General features: G+C 43.5%; 1 protein-coding gene across 3 annotated transcripts in view; it reads right to left on the bottom strand.

Moving 5' to 3' along the window:
- Positions 1-12,996, bottom strand: part of sdk2b (sidekick cell adhesion molecule 2b) — a 126,056-nt gene that overhangs the window by 23,270 nt on the left and 89,790 nt on the right. For all 3 annotated transcript variants that reach the window (XM_088360158.1, XM_088360157.1, XM_088360160.1), the window contains one exon: positions 2,233-2,392. In XM_088360158.1, the coding sequence (XP_088216284.1) occupies positions 2,233-2,392 (160 nt within the window). The remainder of the gene's footprint in view (positions 1-2,232; positions 2,393-12,996) is intronic.

Genomic DNA, 12,996 nt, shown 5'->3' with positions numbered 1-12,996 from the left:
GCGCGACGCTCTCCGTCACATCTTCGCTAATTAGTCTCCACACAGCTGAGATGAGAGGATGTGGTGGATGGGAAAAAGATGACGGAGGGAAATGAACAACTTTGGGACCGCTGTTCAACACACTTCAATTACATTTCAGTGAATCGGCAGTCACGATAGAGGCTACTGCCGGGAGTGTTTTGGGGTAATAAGGTGAAGCAGCATGTGGTTTATCCTCTTCCAGGCAACTGAGCAATTTGATAATTGAGGCCATTTTACACAGGACGCCTCGAATTTTTGTAGCCACATAAAGCAACATTACGATGCGCACGTTTGTTGCATTCAAAAGAGCCTTTTCTTGGAAAAGTATTTCAGAGAGTCTATGTACCCCCCCCCCTTCACCCTCCCTCCAGTGCAGTCACATTGATTGTGTTGTTATTGTGGCTCGTTAAATAAGATGAGCGGTGGCCTCGCGATGAGGAGGGCAAGGAGCGGCCAGCAACATCCAATTAGCGCCGGGGGAAACTTGCTCTATGCTCACGTTTGTGTGCTTGAACCACTTGGTGGCGAGAGGGGGGCGTGGGGGGTCTTGGACCAGCCAGGATCTCGTTGGCTTGGAGACATAAATAGATTGCCATCAGGAACTCAAAGCAAAATTTCATTTCATTTTTTATATCATTATTTTATTATTTTGTTTTGATTATTTTTCACAATATTATTATTATTTACTCCTTGTCGTGCCTTTATTTTATTTTTTATTTTTATTATTTTGTTTTGATTATTTTTCACAATATTATTATTATTTACTCCTTGTCGTGCATTTATTTTATTTTTTATATTATTATTTTTACTATTTAGTTTTCATTCTTTTTTTTATAATATTATTTACTCCTTGTCGTGCATTTATTTTATTCTTATATTATTATTTTTACTATTTAGTTTTCATTCTTTTTTTATAATATTATTATTATTTACTCCTTGTCGCCCATAAGCGGCGTAACACTTCCTCTATCCGTGTATTATATTTGGGGCCGACTTTAATTTCCTCAGAGCAGCCATGAAATTACAACATCTGCAAAATATTTGCAACGGGCAGTCGGCTGAGTTCGCGTGCGAGGAAATAGTTTTTAGTCATGCCTTGGTGACAAATCTAGCGCCACGTAGAGTTTGATTTAGTCGGTGCGGATCAATCAAAACAGCAAGCGACGCTCTATTACCAACGCGGTCAAAGTGTCAGTCGCATTGTCACGCTTGTTCCCGCTCGCTTGTCGTTTTCTCTCGCAATTGTATTCCCCGGCCAAAACTAATTTACACATTTTAAAAAAAGGGAGACAGCAGTGGCGGGAAGGCGCGTCATCCCGATAAAAAGTCAAATCTGAGAAGCCGTCACTTCTTCAATGTCACGCAATTTAATTTTGCCACCGCGTTGATTAGATTCGCCGACACTCCGCCGGCTCGCGTCGACTTCCTCGTCGCGCCTACGTATTTTGCGAGAAATGGCTCGTCGAAGTTATTTGGTGGTGGCCAAAACAAACGATCCCATTGATGTACTGATCGACGAGGAAACTACATCATGTGACACACTACTCACCAACTAAATAAAACGAGCAAACCCGAACGCCGTTTGACCGTGACATTATCGTTTTTTCCTTCTGGACACGCCGCTGTGTCGGGTTGAAAGTGTGACAGCGCGGCGAGCGTGTTGTGCGCTTCCCTCTCGAGTACACTCGGACCACTTCTCCTCACACTCGCGTGTCACTCTGCTCTTATCAGCCTCTGGAGATCTGCAAGACATCATCAACTCGCCGAGGCTGGCGTCTTCTTTTTTTTTTTTCTCCCTTCCCATATACTGTATGATCAAGACTCTGCGAGCGTGTGTGTGTGTGTGTGTGCCTCACAAACATGCAGCGAATACACACACGCAGCTTAGTGAGATAAGCCCGTGTTGGCTGCACGATAACAATCTTCCAGTTACCGTTAAAGACGGTTTATCTGCCGACCCTTAACACACACACACACACAGAAAAGACATCCACACATTTATCATGCCATGTGGTAGAATGATGGAGGCGTCAGGAGGGCAAGATGGGGAAAAGCAGGGGTTGGTAGAATGTGTGACATCCCATAATGAGCAGCTTATGAAGCTTTGAGGTTGTTTTTGTGGGTCTTCCTCATGATATAAAAGTCAACCAAATTTTGGATCCGCCAGACATTTAATGAAATTTCGAAATGAACCTTTTGTGATTTGCTCACCTGTACTCCAGAGAGAAACGGGTCAGCTCGGTGCTGTTGTGGATCCACTTGAACTCCAGAGGCCAGCTGCCCTCGGCCATGCAGGTCAGGACCAGCCGGTTGCGCTCCAAATGCAGCTGACTGCGCACCGGCTCCGTTTTGAAGTACGGAGGCACGTCATCTGGAAGGAAAAAAAAAAAATCCGGGTGTCAAAAATACGCTGCAGAGATCGGAGCGGAAGCAAGCACACTTTTTTTTTTTTTTTTTGGTCCCCCCTCCTCACATCTCAATCAAGGAGGCGCCCGCACTGTCAAGCTCCCCGGAGATGCTCATATCTCAGCATTGATGAACGCCGCCAACGCCGCAGAGAGCTCACTTGATGATCATTGTAAATATAGAAGCTATTAATTGGATGGCTGCATGATATAATTATCAAATTGACTGATAATCAAGCGGCGAAATTAAACTGTCAGGATGATCTATTGTGCTTATATTTTGCTCCGGCACTTTGGTGTGACAAGCTCGGAGAAGGAGGAGGAGGAGGGGCCTGGTAGAAGCCAAGACGGCACGCCGTGAGCGAGTTGGAGGAGAAAAAAAAAATGAATTAACAGTAAAGAGAATATAAGCGAGCGCAAGCAATCATCTTTTTACATCAATTTAAAATCAATGTGTCAAAGTGAGACGTGTATTTATTACCGTGGCGCTTTGGCGAGGCCCGGCTGTGTATTACGGCTTATTATTGTCGTGATTTACAGTCAAGAGTACAAAGAGGCTCGTATAATAGACCTTATAGATTATCAACATTATTTTCCTCCTCCACGTTGAATAATTCATCATGCAACAGTTTGAACAGAGTGATGACCTTGGATAATGAGCCGCGGATTCCTTAACCGGGACCGAATGTTGCAGCTTGTTCTGGTTTTAAAATTGCGTCGGTGAAAGTCTCAAATTGCAAACCGGTTTATAATTTATGCCATTTTCAGAGCATGGAATAAACAGTCGAAGATAAACAGCGAGGCGCCGAATAGGCATATGTTGCCCTTCAAAAGTGCACGACACATCTCAATAAGTCAACAATAAATATTCATGGCCGCCATCCATATTCACCGGATGACACTTCACTTCAGGTCTGACTTGTGGAAAGTGGATACATATTTATAACGATCCGGGAAAAGGGGCGAGGGGGGGAGGGGGCACGAGGGAAGACGTCGCCCTCCCACACCGGGCAAGTCGAGAGGCCGACGACATCATTGATCACTGATAACTATCTGGACTGGCTATGCTCATTAGGAAGTCCATTAGAAGTGAGACACTCGGAGGAACAACAAATAATTGATTAACGCACATTTGGCTGTCATCACGACACGAAGCCACACAGCGCCCTCGACAGTCCACTAGAGTGGGGCAGCGTTGAATTTATGCAGAATGAGGCTCATTTGCATATTGGGCGTCGCTGGAGCCAGAGGACGCTCCCGTGGGCACCTGCGTGTGGCCTCGGTCAATTAAAGCTCATTATCGAGAACAACGGCAGGTACAAATGTTTGCCCTCTGGTGAAAATTCATTAAGAATGAATTCATCAATAATTCATTTCTGAAAATAATGAGACTATTTGTAACACTTTTCCAAGGTGCAACTTGGAACGTTATGCTAAAGAAAGACCTGTGTTGCTAGCATGCTAACGTTTTGAGAAGTTTGCTCCCCCCCAGGCTGAGGATGAAAAATGAATGCATTGTCCGGGAGCGACGGGCCCCGGGAGGAACACCGTTGCCCTTTAGGGAACGACTGGAAAGCCGCCGTTTATGGGCGCGCTGAGGCGGAAAAAAAGCCAACACAGCAGACAAAGGCAACTTTTTGGAAAGTTCGAAAAGGCTGTCACGTAAGAAAATGCTAAAATGTTGCACGTCGCCCTCGTCTGTTTAACATGTGCTTGTTCTTCTTTGTGAAGATAAAAACAAAAATAAATAAGTGAAAATATATCCAGAGGCCGTTTTGAGTACAGGTGAGGGCAAAAGTAAAAAAAAAAAACTGAAGTCATGCATAAATGATGACGGCAAACTGGCAGCAAGATGCCACGTGAAATGATTGGCCTCTGGTCAAAACACGTCAACAACAAACGCACTAACAAAGTGAAAGTTTGAAGCTACACAAACTCACACACTGGTTGGTAATGAATAATTTTTTGGTATTATTTTGCGTATATTGCACACAGTATTTTTTAAAAAAGACTAGCAAAACATAGCATTTTTTAAAAAAAAAATAAAAAAAAAAACATAAAAATTCCAAATCTATTACAACCGCAGTTGCAAAGGATGATGGGAAATGATTTTTTTTTTATTGCCTGTCAGCATGAACGTTTACATGCTTTTGCTGATGTTTGCCTCGTCCCACAGAGACGCTCACGATGAGGCCACACACAGCGCACACACACACACACGCTCTGTGGGCGCCGCTCCAACGAGGTTTCCTGCCCTTCCCAAGAGGCCTGGCGTCTAATCACTACCTTGACTCAAATCTTTTCACCTCACAAGTTCAGCGAGGTAGCCTTGCTCTCTGAATGTTTTTTGTCAATTAAGAGTAAAAAGTGCAATTTAAGGTAACTTTCAGCAACGACGCGCACTCTCACCACACAAACACACCCGCACGCAAACAATCTCGACGGCCAAGGCCATAAAAGAGACGGAGAAGAGTGCGAGAAAATAAAAGTGATTGTATCGCAAAGTAAACCAATCAATGCGCCATTCATTTCACCGTAATTGTCTTCTATTTTCTCCTTCGTATATGATTCAGTGTTCAAGCTCATTTAATTTCCCAAATGACCCATAAAAGCGGGCAAAAAAAAAAGTAGGAAAAAAAAAAACCAGTGATGGAGTGCCGAGCACAGCATATTGAGGAGAATAAGCTGCTGCTTTTTTTTTTCCTCCCTGAATTCAAGCATTGTGGGACACAATGAAGCCCGTGAGCGCTGGATCAACAACAAATCTTCCAATAAAACCATCACAATGACAACAAACACACACACACAAGAGTTGGACCCCAACAAGGACATTTGAAACAATGACACATTTCAAAAAGTCCCAATTTCTCTAAGTATTGTAAATAAACAAAACGATTCTTTGAATAGATTTGACATTAAAGGTCGCCAGAAAATGTAGACAATGAACACAATTCTTGTGTCTTTCTGCCAAATGTGGCTTTTTTTTTTTTTTTTGTAAGTTCAATATGTTGCCAAGTGAAACTGGATTTAGGGGCCTGAATTTTCGAGACCGGTCACGACTTTTGTCCAAAGCCTTTTTGTCCACATCGGCACAACTTTATCCAAAATCAATAGAGGGGGGATCTTGCTTTCTTGTAACACCAAGTTCGAACAAGAAAGTTCTCTATTCTCGACGTTTCAGCAGACAGGTCACGACTCTCAAACTTTTTTTGTTGGCTGCACATCTCGGATTAAAAAAAAAACCGCACACTCGATCAATAAGGTCCTGCTTGGAATCTTTGGGAATCAAACAATTGGAAGTAAGTCGCATTTCTCGTTCGGGTGATGCCGAAAAAAAAAAATCAACGCCAAGCTTTTATTTTGTGTTCGTGCCCCGAGCACACTGACCCCGCATAACAATGATCTAATTTCATAAACGCGTAAACGTCTCGCTTCATGTGCATTAGCATAGCGGCAAAAATCTCAAGGCTATCTTTGCTACAATAAGTGGGCACCCACTTTCGGGTAATTTTTCTTCCAACTTGCCTCTACAAGTGCCGTTTTGTTGTTTTTTTAGCTTGTTTACCATCTTATCAAACAACATCACGTATTTTATACAATATATCACATGCATGTAATCAAGCCTATAAAACATTGCCAGCAAGGGTTAATGCTCCGAGCATGATGCGAATAAAAGATAGAGGGAAAAATAAAAAATTCCATTAGAAGTGCACAGTTTGGAATATGGAACAAAGAAGAAGCATGTTGGACTGTAAATACAAAAAAAACCATGAGTGAGGTCACAGGGGAAGGACAAGTACTTGTCTCACTGTGAAACTGGCAAATGTACAAAAGACCAACAGAGCTAATTTAATTATGTATCCAAATGAATTAAATTACTATTTTCAATTTGTGAGTGTGGATGTTTTTATTTCAACTCGCTTTCGCGACCAATCCAACACATAAAATGGTAGTCACTAAAGCACAGGTGTCAAAGTCAAGGCCCGAGGGCCAGATATGGGCCGCCATATCATTTTAGGTGGCCCGTGAAATTGTGCATCGAATTCATGTCAATTCCAAAATTTCAAATTGCTTTCACTTTTGAAAAATAGAGATATTGTTAGCAATTTTTATTACCATTCATTTTTTCAATCAATATTTGATTTCAATATTTCATTTTTAAATATCTGAACCGTTTTTATTAGTCTGTGTTTTGAAAATGTTGTATAGCCTATACTATATATACAATAGGAGACGTTCTTACATTTATTTGGGTTGACAATTTTAATGGTTCCAATCATACGCCAACAATTGCAGGGTTGTGGCGGAATTGCGCAATCTTGCCTTTTCAATTTCGTAACGACATGGCTACTCGTTTGTCAATACCAATCACAAAGTAGCTCTCAATGTTTTTTGTCGTCATTGCAAACGGGATGCGGCGCATCTTGCCGTTGAGCTTTTAAGCTAAGCTAAGCGGCAAAAACAAAGGTTGCTTGCGTTCTCGGCGCCGAGTAAACATTTTGTATGTTTGTCATGGTGACGCCGGTTGCATATGCTCTCTGCAATTCTTTTTTTAGGAGGGGAACTTTTTTTTTTTAGACACCCGACGCAGGTGTCATACGTCAAGACAGGTGTCAGCTCATTTTCCCGCGCTCGGAGTCTCCCGTCTATTGTTTGCCACCTCCTTGACTGACAGCAGCATCAGGGATGACAGCACGCCGCTACCCATCACCTGCGAGGTGCCCCCCCCCCGACTTAAAGTGGACACTCCTGACTCCCCCTCAGCCAACTACTCCCCTCCATCACTTTACGGAATATTTTTTTTCCCCTTTTCCATTTGATTGATATAAGGGCACTATGTATTCCATCAGGCTGCATATATTGCCGGAGAAGCCCTGAAGGAGGCCTGCCAATCCGCCGCAACTTGAAATTGCCGCGTGGTCGACATATAGGTGACTTATTTAACGAGCCTGCTGAGAGGGTTGGTGGAGGAAGAAGAAAAAGAAAAACAAGATGCCACATTATTTTTATCTCACGGGTCTGGAAGGGAAGATTTTTTCTCCATGTCTGCGCTTCAGACTAAATGAGCTAAATCAAATAAAAAAAAAAAATCAAACAAAATTTAAAATATAATTAAATAAATAAAGACATGATATTGAATATTTGGTTGATGAAATAAATATGGTATATTGGTATAAGAATGACATGATGTCTGGAATTTGTCCCTCAGCCCTGCAGTGTAAATCCGGCGTCCCCGAGGTTGAGCGTCTTTATAGTCGCGGTTGAAGGTCAGCGCTGTCCGTCGCCGCGTGACTGGCGGCGACAGGTGAGCCGCGGGTGATTGACAGGCCAATTGGGCCCCGTCTTTGTGTGCGACACACGTGCCCCGAATCGTCTCGCTGTTTACAAGTGGCCTGTCCGTTCCCACGGCGGATTTGACAGTGACAAAGTCAGTTTACGTGTTTGGTAATGTCACAAAAATGCTAATTTGACCAAAACGCATCGTACCGCTACATTGTTATCGCCTTATTTTGCTTTTGTGACATTTCAAACTCATTTGCTTTCCGCGCCGTATCTTCTGTCGTGTCGGACGAGTTGTTTGGATTCAGCCGACGACCTCAAAGTACCTAACCGAGTGCAGCCCACTGAAATATTCAGCGACGGACTGACTGCTTTTTGACTATTCATGAACTCTGTGCCCGATGGACTTTTCAGATGGAGGGCAAAAAGACATTGCATATTTTATTTTATTTTTTTACACCTGTTCTTCTTTCAATTTCGCTCAGAGTCCCCGGATGGTAAAAAAAACAGCGCGGGCATTGTACGAGAAAGGGCACAATGGCCTTTAGTGAGGAGGGGTGGGCGTGAGATGAAGGCCTAAGTTCCTTCAAAAGAAAAGAACCCGCTCGCTGCTTGGCCTTTGCCATTCAAGTCTCACATGTGAGCTCCAACAAAGCACTTCCGTTTCCATAGTGCTCTTACCGCTTCGCCTTTGATGGGTCTTTGCTCAGCCGTGTCTCGACCTATGCATACTCTATTTCCTTCGCCGTATCGTTCAATCAATTTCTCAACGAAAAAGCGCCACGAAAATGACTCGCCGTTCGCGCTTTCTTCCGATACACCCGAGACGGGAAGCACTTGTGGAAGTAATTCCGAGTGTGTTCATTGGTCGCCGGGAACCGTCGTCGGGGGGGGAAAAAAAAATGACAGACCCAATTACCGCGCACCGGCGTTTTCATTACATCCGGCAAGAGGGAACCCGCTGTGCCGAGCGCTATTAGGAAAACATGCTAACGTTATGTTCCAATAAGCTGAAGAAACAAAGTGCCGACTAATTAGTGCATGGAATGTGTAGCAATTAGCATTAGCAGAAGGGGACCAGGCAGATGCTCTCCTTCTAATCACCCGAGAGAAAGCAAACAAGTGTAATGCCACCAACGTGACGCCCGCTGAAACGCTAAAATCATTTCTCGAAACCGGCACTTAAAAGGCTTTCTCAGAAATCCATTTAGTTTCACAACCACCCGGTGGTTGTGCCGTGTCCCGAGAGTAGGCGGACCCCTTGACTCGTTTGGCTGACCAATCAGAACTATTCTCCTCATCCACTTTGCCGGCGTTTTAACCTCATTCGGTACCTATGGAATGTTCTCGAACGTCAGGAGCGCGACGGTGACTCATCTTCATACATGTGATTTAATACTATTGTGGCATAATGAGGGAGGCTCACACTGCTCAAGGTCATTAGCGCTAATGGGACACTTTTTGCCATCTGCCGCCATTGTTTACACTTGCTCGAATAATTAGCGGCTAATTAGCGGTGGGTATATGTTAAACATATTTGTCTGAAAGGGGTGAGGCAGATATATTATTTTTTTTAGAGGTATTAGGGTTTGATGATAAAGCTTGTTGATGATTGCATCTGGCTCCGTTTGAAAATGTCTGCAAGCATATCTGAGCAGCTGCCAGCAGATGGGCCGGCAAACGTGCAGAGACACTGGACCACCCCCCCTCGTTCCCCGCTGCGTGGGAACTGCGGTGGGTAGACGCCAAGCTAGCTTGCGCCACATGAGCTGCCGCCGGCTAGCTATCGCGGCTAAACACTGTCCTATCATGGCTGCTCTAAGTCACTAATCCTTGCTTCTGTTGGAGTAAATACAAAGATACACTTCTTAAGTATTGTTATCACGAAAGTATGCTGCATGTGATAAACTGTGCAAGTGGAGATAATAGGTGAAGAAAAAAAAGTTGCATTCCAGTGGAAAGGAATCAACTATAAACAAATTAGCAGCTAGATTGTGGAAAAACTGTTATAGTATACTGCATCTCAGCTATGTTAGCCCCGCCCCTTAAAAGAATCGGAATCAAGAATCGAAAAAGGAACGAGAATAGTTCAGTCAAACGACGGCCAAGCCAAGGTATCAGCTAACAGTCAGGGGTGAAGGCGAGGGTAAGGTCAGAGGTTAATGTTTACTCCGCTTTGATTAACTGCCATGTTTTTTTCCTGACGATATAATTGGAGTGTTTTTCATGATTCGGTTTCGCACATTTTTCAAGACCTCAACTGACTTCGACTGCTCTCGTTTTTTTACTGGAAGCCAGCCCGACACTTTGGTTGTTTTTCTTCCAGCATCTGAGGTCACCCTGCTTTGTATTTTATTCTTGTAAGTTAATTGCCATTTTAACTTTTGGCCTCCCCGTTGTTGCAATTTGCAAACTCTCTATGCTGCCTTTTTTAAAAGGTTGACAGTGTCAGAAATGGTGGTTTGATGAATTTAAACTTCTTTTTTGCTCTTTCCCAACAAATGCTAACAAAAGTCGGAACAGTGACGTCTGCTCCTCAAATGCACTGAAAGAAAAATCCCAAAATGATTCCCCCTCCAATGTTTTCTAGCCTCTTACAATATTTGTGTTCCGCAGATTGTAATCGCTTGATGAGATTACATCTTGTGCCCATGTGTTTGTGGCACTTTTTAATCTCTGCCAGATTTGACAGCCTCAACAGATGCCGGGTTAATCCATATTGGCGCTGAGTTTGGATGCAGCGGTTGTTTTGTCTCCGCGGCTGCGGTTAGCGTCGCAAACCCTAATTGATTGTCTCGTGCTACAAAAGTAATTCGAGAGCAGAAAACGGAATAGCATGCTTGGACTTTTTTTTTTTTTTCCCCATAAACCGCCACCACTTCCTGTTGACTGCTTGCCACATGTTGATAACTGCTGGCACGAAGCTTGACCATCAATGTTTTTTTTTTTTTTAGCTAGCTTACTCTTATTTAAAATCAAAACCTACTTAATGGATGGTGAAGTGTAAACAACACCAGCAGGACATCGTTCAATGTTTGTGAACAATGCGTACGAGCATCATTGTGCCAAATGGACTTTAAATTCAATGGTTGGCAGATGGCCGTGAGTAACTCAGCTTCTTTCCATCCTGATAAGAAGCTTTTACCAGAGACAATTGGATGGCAGTTGTCCTGATTCCAACATCCGAAGTGGATTTTGAAGCTCATCATACTTTGGGATTTTTATTTGATTAAGATGTTTTTTTAATACTTTTCACCGTATGCCGTAGCGTAACAAAAAATAACATTTTTGGAGGCTCTTGTGAGGCTGCGAGTGATGTAGCAGCTGAGGTCACTGCTTAGCAACTTGTAAAATCACAACAAACATGGAAGATATTTACATGCTAATTTCATGCACATTTGGTTAGCGGGGGTCTTTAATTTGGAAAAAAAATGTGCTGATGAAGCAAAAAGAGGGCTAACGTAATGTTCAACAGGCGAATTTGGAGTAATGTGGTTTGGATTAGCTTCCATATGAGTCGCGCTACGTTCGGAGAATCACTTTTGGAGCTTGTGTGACTTTGACACCAAACTCCCCGACGTCTTAGCTACAATAGCGCTTTGTCTCCCTGCAAAAGCCCGAACCGCTCACTTTTCCTGGCTCTTATCTTCTGCTTCTATTTTCGGAGCAAAGTATAGCGCGCCTTCATCCAGCCATTGTCCATCTGCACGTCATCCTGTGTGTGCCGTGCGTGTGTGTGTGTGGCTGAACGAGGCGGACGTCGGTGGTTTACGAGCTGCCTCCCATCTGGAAACGCTCCGTTTGGGGTTTGGACCGGGGGATGTAGAGGTTGTCTAAATATTACCAAAGTCACACCAAACACCCATACACACACATTTTTGCTACGTGGGCTGGCCAAAACGAACACACACACACATACATACATAAACACAACGGTCAGCACAAAAAGGTTGTATGTCAGGAGTTATAGAACAGCCCCCCCCCCCCCCCCCACCCACCCACATGACGTCACGCTGGATCTTCTCACAAGCGACCTTGAGTGGGGACAGCGAAGCCCCTGATTGGTGCAGATCTCGGCGCACGCTAGCCCCCCCCGTGTTAATTCATCATTAACCCCCGTGGCTGCACGCTAATTCTCCTTTTACGCGGCGCACTAAAAACAAAACGACGCAAATCAATTGATTCAAGTATACCTAATATTTTGACTGGCGGCGCTGGCGCTTTATTGCGCTCTGCAAGGTCTTTCGAATTTTTTTTTTTTATAAGCACAAACGTAATTTATTTTACGGTTCCTCAGAGGGTTAAAAAAAACTACAATTGTCTATTAAAACTACTCCACTCTCGCCATATATAACTTCCATTTGTCGCCGGGCCTTTTTGACAATAAAGCCAATTGTGATGAATGAGCTTTGCCTTTCGGTCCCTCCCCCTCCCTTTCCTCCCCCCCTCCATCCCAGATGCACAATCTGCTCCGGGAGATAACAACGAACCTACCGCAGCTTAGAAAAAAATCCAATATGCCATCTCGGGCTTTTGCGATGTGTTCTAGCTTGGTGGTTTGGTATCAATTGGAAGAAGTCAGAAGTTGGACGACTGGATAAGAAACCAAAATGTGTCTATTGAAACGAAGGAAACAAATGTCCGATTACATTTGATCTCCTGTTCCCCAGTTTCCCGCCATCATTTGATCGAGACAAATAACCTTTTTGCTATTTTACATTTCAAGAATCCACCGCCGTTGCACCAGTCCTGCCAAGGCGAGCTTGCTCTCAACCAAAATATTTAAAAAAAAATAGTTGTCTGGGCTGTGGCCTTCTCTTAGAGCTCCTCACCTCAAGGTGCTCAAGTGGATAGATGAATTGAAGACTGTAAATCGGCAAAAAGCTATTTTATTTAAAAAAATCAAACATGCTAACAAATAACCTAATGAATTAAACCAATTGAGCTGCCAGCGCTCCAGCCGCAACAAAAATCTAATCGGAATACATCAAGTCACACATCTCATTAAAAGTCTTGATGTGCGCTTTCTCCATTTATGAATATGAAGTGTGACTTACTCCAAAGTCGTAATGAGCACATTTCTTCCAGCAAACTCTGCTTATTAAGGGGAGGCACACACACATGGCCGAACGAGCGGGGCGGCTGCTATTGACCTGTTTCTCCCATGAGTGTGCTGCTGTACCTTCATTCATCAATATTTGCTCCCACACACGTATTTGAGAGGCAAAAATAATAACAGGGCTCTCGTATTTAATTGCCAGGTTGCTTGAATGATTTCCTTCTTTGCAAG

This window comes from Syngnathus floridae, chromosome 18 (genome assembly GCF_059516105.1).
Source record: "Syngnathus floridae isolate MCC-2025c chromosome 18, RoL_Sflo_1.0, whole genome shotgun sequence".
Lineage (NCBI taxonomy): Eukaryota > Metazoa > Chordata > Actinopteri > Syngnathiformes > Syngnathidae > Syngnathus > Syngnathus floridae.
Note: the sequence above shows the minus strand (reverse complement) of the source record. Positions and strands in the feature narration are given on the sequence as shown.